This window comes from Triturus cristatus, chromosome 5_1 (genome assembly GCF_964204655.1).
Source record: "Triturus cristatus chromosome 5_1, aTriCri1.1, whole genome shotgun sequence".
Lineage (NCBI taxonomy): Eukaryota > Metazoa > Chordata > Amphibia > Caudata > Salamandridae > Triturus > Triturus cristatus.
This window is the reverse complement of record NC_140587.1, coordinates 289,472,416-289,484,339: the sequence shown is the minus strand read 5'-3', so window position 1 is coordinate 289,484,339 and position 11,924 is coordinate 289,472,416. Positions and strand designations below refer to the sequence as shown.

General features: G+C 45.6%; 1 protein-coding gene across 1 annotated transcript in view; it reads right to left on the bottom strand.

The window, feature by feature from the left end:
• Positions 1–232: 232 nt before the first annotated feature.
• The window catches only part of LOC146830793 (E3 ubiquitin-protein ligase TRIM39-like), a 180,471-nt gene continuing 168,779 nt past the window's right edge, over positions 233–11,924 (bottom strand). The window contains exon 7 of the mRNA XM_085604956.1: positions 233–1,363. Coding sequence (XP_085461082.1) covers positions 819–1,363 — 545 coding nt within the window. The 3' untranslated portion in view covers positions 233–818. The remainder of the gene's footprint in view (positions 1,364–11,924) is intronic.

The following is an 11,924-nucleotide window of genomic DNA, read 5'->3' as shown; positions in this document are numbered from 1 at the left end:
ACTCGCTCGGGCGCAAGTGTTGCTACGAGCACGGGGAATGTGAAGTTTGATAGAGGTAGATATATATATATATTTATATGGTCTGAGTGCTGCTTTCAAAATAAATAAGCTATAAACTGATGTTCCTGAGTGCCACGTTACTTGGTGAAAAAAAAAAAAAAAAAAAAAAATATATATATATATATATATATATATATATATATATATATATATATATATATATATATATATATATATATATATATATACACATACATACACACACACACAACAAGGGACCGTTCTGTGATTGGAGGACTTTTACTATGGATACTTATGCCCCAGCGGTTGATGAGGGAAGTAGGCCAATGTTTTTTTTTTTTCTGATGATGTTCTTTAAAAGTGACTGCTGTGTAATAAAGGAAAGAAAGAAATGCATAATCCTCACCTCCTTGTCCTCAAGGGAATTGAAACTTTCATGCTCAATAGCCAGGAAATTTTACATTCTCTGTGTCTCTGCTTATTTGAGTGAACAAATAGACCCTGTTTTTTAAGCTGCAAACAAGGCCTGCTTTTATGGCTTGCTGTTTTCTTCACAACAGCCGGAAGTAAGATGGTGCTGTGCATGCACGTGAAGAGTGACATCGGAAGCCGCAGATTAGAAGTTAGTACTAGCGACTTCTGACTTTTTTTCCTTTTCACAGGCATGTTCTGATGTCAGAATGTGCCTGTAATATGGATGAGCTGTTCTCTTTATGAAGTTATTACACTAAACTTAGAACTTTAGTGACATTATAGGCAGTCCTTCCACCTGGTATTTCGGACAGTCTCTGTTGCTTTCAGTCCCATCCTTTCACAGGCAGTATCTTTAGCACTTCTGCATTTCTCCCTCGATCATGGAGTCCTGGACTAAAGTAGGGCAGCAAGGTAGGGGGGAAGGAGGCCCCAGAGAAGGTGAACAGCAGGGATCTGTCATCCACATTGTACACCGAAAACCTACCCATTTCATAGTCCAGGAAGAGACCCACAGCCCTGGGAGCCACACGGGGGGTCAGGAGGGTGGGAGGGGAGGTGCGAGCTTCATATTTACCATGTTTGAACAACACTGTCCAGAATCCATCTTCAGGTGATACGGTTGGCACCGCGTCTCTGATAACATACTCATCACATACCCCTAGGCTCCAGGACATCTTGCCCTCCACTTCCACCTCCCAGTAATGCTTCCCTGCACACAGCCTCTCTAGCCCTAGGACAGCAACAAGACATTTAAATCTCTGGGGCATTTCTGGAAACTCCTGAGCTCGGTCTCTAGGGCTCACTCTCTTTCCATCCTCAGACAGTATGAGCCATCGATTCATAGTGTCAGGATCCAGAGTCACATCGGCTGCAAAACAAAGAGAAGAGATCAAAGCTCAGTAAAGAGCCAATGACAACAGTAATTACACCTCACCCAACCACAGAGCATTCACAAACATTTCTGGAGAAAAAGACTACTGCAGGCTTAATGTGGTGTTGGGACACCTACTTCTGGGTGCACAAGACCCTTGGTTCTAAGCCATAACATCGGGGCGGGGCAGTTTTTCATAAAATAACCGTAACAGAATACTAAATTCAAATAACAAACGTAAACTGGTCCTCACTATAAACTGTATAAATAACTAATATTAATACATCAGTAATTTTAAGGTTTAAAAAAACAAACACATTTGAGTGTTTTGGATATAAAATAGATTTCTATCACACCTTTCATATCAATATTCAGTGCATTTCCTTATAAAAAGCCATATATTATAAGGATCACATTTGCCCCCTCCACTGTGTCAACTGGTGTAAAGACTACTGTTCAAGTCTTAGGTTCACATTTGGGTATTTTCCAGTTATTATATTTGCCCTCTAATCTCTTACCATAATCTTCCAAAAATTTCCCAATTCCTGGAAAATTTCAATGTCAATTACATCCAGTTTTCTGAATTCGTGCAACACTCTAGATTTTTGGCCCAGGGCTTCATGATGGGTGTCTGCTTTCCTCCACAATTTCTTACAATATCTCTTCTGGCCATCATCATTGCCAGGTCACAGAAGATGGGGAGCGGTCCATAGATATTGCACAATCTTGCCACATTCCCAACAGGGCCATCTCCACGGGCTTATCAAATTCCATTCCATTAACATTTTGTATTTGGTTCTTGACTCCTTCCCAGAATGTTTGTATTTTGAGGCATTGCCACCAGATGTCTAAGAATGTGCCTACCCAATGACACCCTGTCACAAAGTTACACCGAATTTCATCAGCTGTACTCTGGTGTGGTAGGTTCGATGTAGTATTTTGAGGTGAACCATTCAAAGCCTGTCATAATGGCCACCTCCCGTTGGTATATCATGCTTCATTCCGGTCCTCATCCTCTAAAATTCCTGGGTCTTTGACACATTTTAACCTAATTTGGGTGAGCAATGCCTGCATGTTGTTCAATAAGGATTTGTACAGTTGGGATATCACACGATTGTGCAGAGGAGCAAAGGGCACCCTGTATTCAAATGGGAATTTCTCATGCATGTAGAGAGTGTTTTTGCAGTAGATGTTTCTTCTGATGGTATCTATCTTCTTGGGATTCTGATAGTTCACATTCTTCTTTCAGCTCACTAAATGTTTTGTGGTGGTCTGATCCACAGACACTCACAATTCACTCAAACATATAGAAAATCACAACGGGGTCTCCAAGGTAAGATCACCCTCCCATTCCATTTTACAATTTGTCAGTCGCAAAATATTATTCACTAAAGCTCTAAGGTGAGGCTACTTGGAGGGTGCCCTTTCACCATCTAAAGCCCCTAAGTAGCCTCTTTTGCCATTGTTAATAGCTCCTATGGGGCACCATTCACCAATCACTACCAAATACTGAGTAGCCTGGTAATACTTCAGATGATCTAGCAGTGCTATCTCTTACTGTAAACACCTCCCTGGATTGTCGTCATTGCTTTTCTAGAATGATTACCATCTAGTAGTAGGGTATGTGGGGCACTCTATACTTTCTGGAAATAATTTTACGGTACCAAAAATGGGGTGTTCTGGACAATAGTTGCATCATGAATTTTGTTTTAAAGTGGGCTTCTATGCCCAAAACAGAGAGTGGAAGGACTGCAAATGGGTTGCGCCCATTTAGTTCATCAGGATGTATTGCTTTTGATCACCTGGTTTTTGGACCTTTACTGCGGGCGAGTCTCACTACCTGGGTCTCACTCAGTGATTTCATGATAATTGGACTCAGCCTGTTGACCGCCAGTATCCGCCTTTTTAGTTAAGGTTGCCACAGCACAGCTGGGGCAAGGGACATATGCTGAGTACAAATGAACCCGTGTGCACATGAGTATGTGGGTTGTGCGTGTGAGACTACCATCATGTGGAGCCCGGAATTTGCTCACAGGTAGGCTTGCACAGAATGAACTCTTTAAGGCTAGGTGCCGACGACCTGGCGTAGGCCTTTTCTAATATTAGTAGGCATGCAGACATAGGTCAAGTAGGGTTTACAGCAAAACCTTAAATGCTTTCAATGTATTATACAAACAGGTCAAATCTACCTTAGAGTGCACGTTCGCTCTACTTAAGCCTACACAGTCCAGCAATGTGAGATGATATAAATACTACAGCACTCGAAAGAGAAGTCTGACATGTAAGAGTCCACAAAGTAGGGTTTGTAGAACATCCAATATTTGGGATTTATTGGTACGTAGAGAATTCAGTAATCCACTGTAAATATATCATCAAAACAACAGTCCAGCAATGTGTCAAACTGGGGTAAAACATGCACACATATTTTGATTTTGAAGGTTCCAATAACACACATATACATCTGATGGGACTTCAAGAATTGTTGTATTTATTTGGCTCAGCTTCTAATCAGATACTAGGCTTTGTCCCACTTAAATGCCTGCAGCAGACAGGCGCGGCCGCCATCTTAGGAGTGGGCAGGGTTGCGGGCTAGTCTCCACCCACCCTACCGGAAGAAGGCATTTAGCGCTGGTGGCGCGAGCGCGCAGGCGACTACTGGATTCTCCTGAGACTTGAGCCGGGAGCAGAGGTGGTTTTTAGGTCTCGGCTAGCGATGGCTGCGCTTGCGCAGTCTCGCTCGCGAGACATAATGACTTGGGAGAAGAGGGGCTTGAACCCGCCCCTCTTCTTCCCTGTTCTCCATTGGCTGGCCTAGTAAATGCTGGCCAGCCATTGGAGAAGAGGTCCCGTCACTCTAATCCTGCCCCGTCCTTTTCGGATCGGGGGGCGTGTTTTTTGCGAGAAGTCTCAGGGAGGAGACAACAGCAAAACACGCCCCCCAATCCGAAAAGGACACTCCCTTTCTCCGAGGCATTTTCTGCTGTGCCTCGGAGAAAGGCGGTGGTGTCCCGGCGTTGCTCCCTCACCTGATCTCCTACTGTACGGCAGGAGCTCTGTGCTTGGCCGCTGAGGTGACGGACCCGCGTCATGGGCAGCGTCCGTGCTCATTCCGTAACCCGGAGTCTCCGCTCCGCTCTAAAACAGCAGGGCGTTAACAGGGAATTAAAGCAGGCGCGCTCCGTTCCCGATATACCCGCAGCACAAAGACATTCGCAGAAAAGCATTCCGACATACCTCCGGCGCATCTCTCATTCCGAGGTATTTCATGGACTTATCAGTTATCTCCATGTTTTGCGCTGGTATAAAATTGGATGCAATAATTTCCAGGGTTTTGACCAATTTTGCTTTATTTCTTAGTATTCAGGTTGTAAATATAGTGCAAATTAAGGTGGTATTCGCACCAAACTGATAGTCATTAGAAAGTATAGAATTCGAGGATGTACCGGGGTTTGCCCAAGCTACTGTCTGTACCCATGTTCCCCCAGGAGCGGGTACCTTCACCCCTTCCTTGCCCTTCCCCTCACACCTCCCCCTCGAAAATGGTTCCTGCTCCAGTGCCCCGTCATTGTGTCACACGCAGATGCGCCACGCCCCTTGCTGCCTCATGGCCTCCCACTTCCACCACCACACCCCCTCCCGCAGTCGACAGGAGATAAAGTCAAGATGAGTAGGGGAAAGCCATGGGAGGCGAGGAGAAGCGCTGCGGGGGGCCCCGGCCCGGGAGCCGGAGCAGCGGGCCTCTCCCCTGTGATGTTTGTTTATCCTCACACCTCTCCAGGCGGGATAGAGGGGACAGGGAGGTATGTGCAGTGAGAACTAGCACTATTTCTGGATGTGGATAGATCAGCGGGATATACCATGTTTCCTGGCTGCGGGTGAGTTAAGCCTCAGATCTGCCACCCCGCACCGGTTCAAAGATAGCCTGTAGAACTGTAGGCGCGAAAGGACGGACTCTTTATTTTCTAGCCTCCATTTCTAGGAGGTTTATCTCTGTCTGTAACCAACCCTATGTTCTTTTAACGGCCGTGACACGGGTCATATGTGGTCTCAATGGGCGCTTTTAATAATGTAGGCTAACTCCCTGTCAGAGACTCCCTGACATTGTTGTGGGATTTAGCTCCATATCCATTTCAGAACTCTTACAATTCTGGCTTCTAATACTAGAGCTGTCCGACCCATCAGACTGGATCACCGATGTAATCCCTTGAAAGAGAGGAGGAAATAACTATTCAAACTGCAACCCGAGTTCACGATCAGCTGGTGCTATAGTTCCGCGGGTTAGGCGCCTGCTTCCGTTTTCTGTGTCTAATCTGCTGTAACTCTCGCGCTCCAAACTCGGACTGAGCCTGCCGATGAGATCAGCCTATCACATGCACACCACGTGTTTCAGTACTTCCAGCAGGGTGTTGTAGGTGCCTACTGTACAGATCTCCGTCTTCTATGCTGCTGAACGCCATAGGCTACTCAGTAAGGCAGATCAGTGGGTCGTGTGCCTGCTGCGGAAATCCATGAGACGCTCGCATATTACACATTGCACTATGTGTAGGATAGCTCAGTGTGTTAGACCCCTTCAGGGAGTTTGTGTACAGTCTAAAAACAAGCATTTACAATGCAACGGTCTCGGCATTGTTAAAGTTAGAGCTATTGGCATTGCTCATGACAATGCCGTTTCTTTAAATGTTTTAAAAACAAAAAACATAAACAAAAATAATGTCATGAGCAATGCCAATAGCTCTAACTTTACCAATGCCGAGACCATTGCATTGTAAATGCTTGTTAATTATTCTCGCCGCTTTTTAAATTGCTGACATTGTTTTTACTTTGCACAAATTAGCAATATTTTGCACTAGTTAGGAGTTCGCTTGCACTTTGCACTTACCTACTCACCCAGGAGGGTGTTTGGGGAATCCCGGAGGCCCGCAGCAGACAGGCGCGGCCGCCATCTTAGGAGTGGGCAGGGTTGCAGGCTAGTCTCCACCCACCCTACCGGAAGAAGGCATTTAGCGCTCGATGGCGCACTCAGCGGGCGCACCGATGGCGCGCCGAAGGCGCGCCTAAGGCAAGCCTGTCGGCGCCCGTCCGTGCCCGAATGGGTCCAGGGGCCAGGACCCAGGCATCATTTACGCAGGATCGTATTTACTACACTAGTGCACAGCTCCACAGGGCACCTACAGCCTAATGTTACCATCAGATTCAGTGTGATAAACTGGTTAAGAGCTGCTCACACTGTTCGTTTACATTCTCCCCCCCAACCGCCACTCCCGCTGCAGGTACAGGCCTCTACAAATTGTATTTACTCAATTGTAGATCCATGTCTAAACACTGCACTGAGATCTCGATGATGCTTCAGGAACTTGCCCCGGATGTTCTGGTTTTAACTGAAACCTGGCTCAACTCCAGCTCAGAACCAGACATTGTGGAGACACTCCCTCAGGGATATTTAATACAGAGGGTGGACAGAGTAATAGGCAAGGGTGGAGGTATCGCGATTCTCAATAAAGATCATCTCACTTGTCGCCTACTCGGGAACCCTCTTACAGATTGTGAGAATATGCATTTCTCAATTGAATTCTCCCCTCTTCTCTCAGTTTCTGGCATTCTGATTTATCGTCCCCCAGGAGCGGAAGGCTCCTTTTGCAAAGTTCTGGTAGAGACTGCTATTAACTCAGCCAGCATGTCCGCCAACTTTACCCTTCTTAGCGATTTTAACTTGCACTTCAACGACCCAAAAGCGGTAACAGCCGTCGAATTAGTAGTAGATCTTGCGACCTTGCAGCTATCGCAAAAGGTCTCAAACGCCTTTCACATCAAATGACACTGCCTTGACTCTGTGTTTTCCAATCTGGAGAACCTTACAGGAGATGATCCCATTCCCATCCCTTGGTCCGACCATTTCCTTATTCCCCTTTCATGGTGCCCCAGGAGCCTCAATTCCCATGTCCAACCTTTAATAACCTTGAGTCGGCCCTGGTCCAAGCTCAATCTAGACAATTGGATTCAAGTACTGGATAAGACCAGACCTGTACCGGATTCCTGCCCAGTTGCAGCTGATAAGGACTTCTGCAACTGGATTGGAGACTCACTAAATCAGGTCTTGCCAAAAACCTTGATTAAGAAAAAAAACAGCTCCTATAAATCCCCTTGGTACTCTGCGGAATTGCGGGCTCTTAAGCAATGTTGTAAAGTACATGAGAGAAGGTGGAGGAAAGACTTCTCTGCCAGTAAGAAGGACGATGATAGAAGAGCCGTCTGTAAATACAGAGCAGAAATTAAGAAGGCCCAAGCATCTTTTTATGAGGAAAAGATTATTTTGGCATCAAACTCTCCTAGAGAAACCTTTCTTATCATTAAGAAACTTATTAAAATCCCTGCCCTCCCTATCGCCCCTGATATATCAGGTAAACGATGCAATAAACAGGCAGAATTTTTTTGCACAAAAATTCATAACATCTTGAAATCGCGGTCTCATGTCGAGGATGAACGCGATGATCAATGCTCCACTCTCCCTAGTCATCTGTTGGAGTCCTTTCCCCTTCTTCCCCAAGAAACCCTTTTGACCCGGTTCTCTCACCGATGGACCCGGCACCCATGAACATTTTGGAAAAGGCAGTATACACAGTCGCCCCTGTTGTTGCAAATGTGATTAATACTTCCCTTAAAACAGGAGTAGTGCCCCCTAAGTGGAAAAGGGCATTGGTAAAGTCATTATTGAAAAAACCTAACCTGTACCCGGTGGAGTTAGGTAATTATCGCCCTATCTCCCTCCTTCCTGGGATCGCGAAAGTGGCAGAGAAACATGTGAACTTTATACTCTCCTATTTTTTGGAATCTCATAGTGTCCTGCACCCCTCTCAGACAGGATTCCGTCCACGACAGAGCACGGAGACCCCTCTGGTAGCTGTAGTAGAGGAAAGTAGAAAGATTGTGGACTCCGGAGGGTCGGCAGCCATCATCCTTCTCGACCTGAGCGCAGCATTTGATACGGTAAACCATCGTACTCTTATCCACCGTCTCCAAAAAATAGGAATCGCTGTTACGGCCCTGAAATGGCTTTGTTCCTTTCTAGAGTGTCATTTCTTTTAGGTCTTTGAAGGAGATGTGAGTTCACTACCCCAGCCTCTGCTATGTGGCGTCCCCCAAGGCTCGTCATTAAGCCCGACTCTTTTTAATATATATATGGCCCCCATTGGCAGCAATCATTGCACCATTTGGAATTCAAATGGTAACTTACGCCGACGACACCCAATTGGTCATGGCTCTTAACCAAGCAACTCACCAGGCCAAGGCCCTTTATCTAGGCTTAACTGAGGTCTCTAAATGGATAAATGCCTCCCAGTTGAAGCTGAACGGGGATAAGACAGAGATTATGATTTTGGGTAACCCCACCCCAACTATATTGGAATCCCTGTGGCCAGCATGCATGGGCCCCCTTCCAGTTTTTAAAACTGAAATAAAGAGCCTGGGCATCCGGCTTGACCAGAACCTGTCATTCAAGGTGCAGACAAGAAAGACAGTGGCCACCTGTTTTGGCCAGCTCAGAATGGCTAGGAAAGTGGTTCCTCTTCTTCCTCCACTAGCCAAGGAAGTCATAGTCCAGTCCTTGGTACTTTCAAGGATCGACTATGGCAATGCACTTTATTTAGGAGCCCCCAACGGCAGTCATGACTAAATTACAAAAGATCCAAAACTGTGCAGCCAGACTGCTGCTGGGTGTATCCATTCGTACCTCCACTAAACCATTTATTCGTTCACTCAATTGGCTGCCGGTGAAGGAAAGGGTACATTTTAAAGCCCTCTGTATTGTTCATACGTCTCTTCAAGGGAATGGACCTCCATTATTTGTACCTATGATTCGCCCATATAAAGCTAACAGGAATCTCCGGTCGGACGACCTCCACTTGGTGTCGGTCCCTAAAGTCAAGAGGGCCAGAAGTGGTGGCTGTCTTTTTTCTCCTAATGCTGCCAAACTATGGAACGCATTGCCCCTCCAGTTACGGAGGGAACCCAACCACCTAGTCTTCCGAAGACAATTGAAAACCATTCTGTTCCCATAATCCACCTCAGCTCTATTCGATCAGACTTGTCCAGCGCTGGGAGGCCTCCTGGTAGCCATGCGCTATACAAATGCTCTTTCATTCATTCATTCATTAATGGGCCAGGTTAATTATTCTGCTCACTGACAGACAAAAAAAGGCCTCCCCAGACAAAGGGAGCAACTAACTGTGACTGACCCATTTCCTGGAAGAGGGAAGGGGCATCTGTCCCATTGCACCATGTCTTAGTCAGCTAATGCCCACTGAACAAAGGAAAAAGCCCAGACAACTAGAGCTGACACAGGAGGGGCTCCCCTTTGAAATTTTGGTAGGAAGGGATCTGGCAGTGATGTCAGCTATGGATGGAACCGCTGCCCTCAGAGATCTTAACAGAGAAAACTTGACGGCTCCATTTTGAATTGCCCCAGAATGCTGTGTTGGACGGTTTGGACAGGGATACAGTTTTGTTATGGCACACTAGGACTGGTCAGCTGTGGCTGTGTAGTGCTAGAGGCACTCTTATGGTTTGACACTGCGTGATGACCTTTGACTACCATCATTTTAATTGACTTTGGTGTTTCATTTTACCCTACCATGAATGTACGTCCTGCATATGCCTGGTTTCTCTTGAAGATTTCTTTCATGTAATCGTGCAGTCTTAAAGAGGGAGCTGTCACAAAGTAGAACAACTTGCCAAGAACAGAACATGTGGGATGAGCATTTGAAAGCATGAGAGAGAGAGAGAGGTGTGGAATGTAATTTTTGGTCTTGAAGTGCAGTGTTATGAGCAGTGGTGTACAAATGTGCATTGTGTTGTACATTGAGAGATGAAGTATGTGATGCTATAGACAGTGGTGCACAAATGTGCATTGTGTTGTACACTGGCAAGTATTATGAAGTTCTTAGTATTGGCTTTGACATGGCCTCTTGTCATCTTGAATCTTGACTCTGTCTTGCTCTTTGCACACAGGCAGGGCCCCAGATTCCTCAAGTTTTTCATCCATGTTGAAGGTTGTTTTGTTTTCTGCTGGATGGAGGCTTTCGTAAGCTTCGCTGGGATAATGTGTGGGAAGTGTGCTTGGTGCCTTTCAGAGCAGAGATTGTTGTTGCCAGAGAAATGTGTGGAATGTACTGCTCTGTCTCAGAGTCAAAATACAGGGGCCTGGCCAGCTTCTGTCTTGACCTTGACACAGACCAGTACGGTCAGCTCAGTTTTTTGTAACAGAAGAAAGGGGGAGAGGTTTCTAGAACCTTCGCCTTAGGTTGAGTAACAGGTATTCAAGGCAGAAGGTCTTGGCAGGCAGCTTAGGAGCTCACTTGTGGGGTAGACATGCCGTCACAAGAAGAATCTGGATTTGAGTCCTGATCGCGAGTCCATGCCTGGCTGTCAACGGGCTTCTCCAGCTTGAGTTGGCAAGGACGTGGAGTGAACGATCGGGTGAGGTGATTTGTTTCTGACTAGTTCCATTGTGATGCGTGGCTGTGTGCCTATTCAGCTCCAGTGACTATGGTCATTTGAGGTGTTTTCTTTGTGATGTGTGAGTGAGTCAGAGTGCACATGCAAAGTAATCATTGGATGTATTTAGTGTCTATATCTTTCTGATTTCTTGCAGGACGTCCAGTATTATTTGCTGCTTGTTTATTCATATTATTATTCATGCATTTAACAGTTGCATTTGCCACATGTGTTATTATTGCTTGCATATAAATATATATCTATGTATATATTTGAATGTTGTTCATTTGACATCTGGGAAAGCCTTTCTGTTAAAGAGCATTGCATAAATAAAACTTCAAGCCTTATTCTGAAAAGAGAGTCTTTGATGTGTTTAATTTTGTAAAGTAAAACCCCTTTCTAGGTGTTGTTGTGTTATATGTCTCTTGCTTTGTCATGTTTGAGCCACCATGGGGAGTGGTATTTTGGGAGGGCGAAGCAAGACAGGCTGGCATCTAGAACTTTCCACTTCAAGACAAGGAAGAGGACCCTGGACTCAGAAGGTGAGGACAGCAGAGTCAGGGATAGCTAGAAGGAGAAAACACCTGATGCCCTGCAAAGATGGACTGGGGACCAGAGTAACCAAAAACAAAAGTTACAACACGGCCCAAAGGCACAGTGAAATGAAGCAAAGCGATAGAGCTGCCAAATATATATGCACAGAAAGGCAGACGAGAGCTCCAAAATGCCCTGTGTGGGCATTGTTTTCCCTAGTTTACCTTTTCATGGTGCCCTAAGGAAGGATAGGGGTGGCACCAAAGTTTTTGCAATGTCTTGTGGGGGCTGCAGGAGGTGAGTGTCTTGTGAAATGTGCCCCAAGTCTCTTGGAGGTTAAAAGCATAACCCCCTGAATAGGTTAGCAATCATTTAAGATCTCTGAACTGGAGCTTTGCTTTTCAGCTCTGGCGTGTAGGTGTTCCTAGGGGTTGGTCAAATGGCTACATTATGTGGCCTGAGGAATGTGAAGATATGCTCCAATACATGAGATTTAATATTTGGAGATGTTTTATTGAAATTGATTACTAATGAA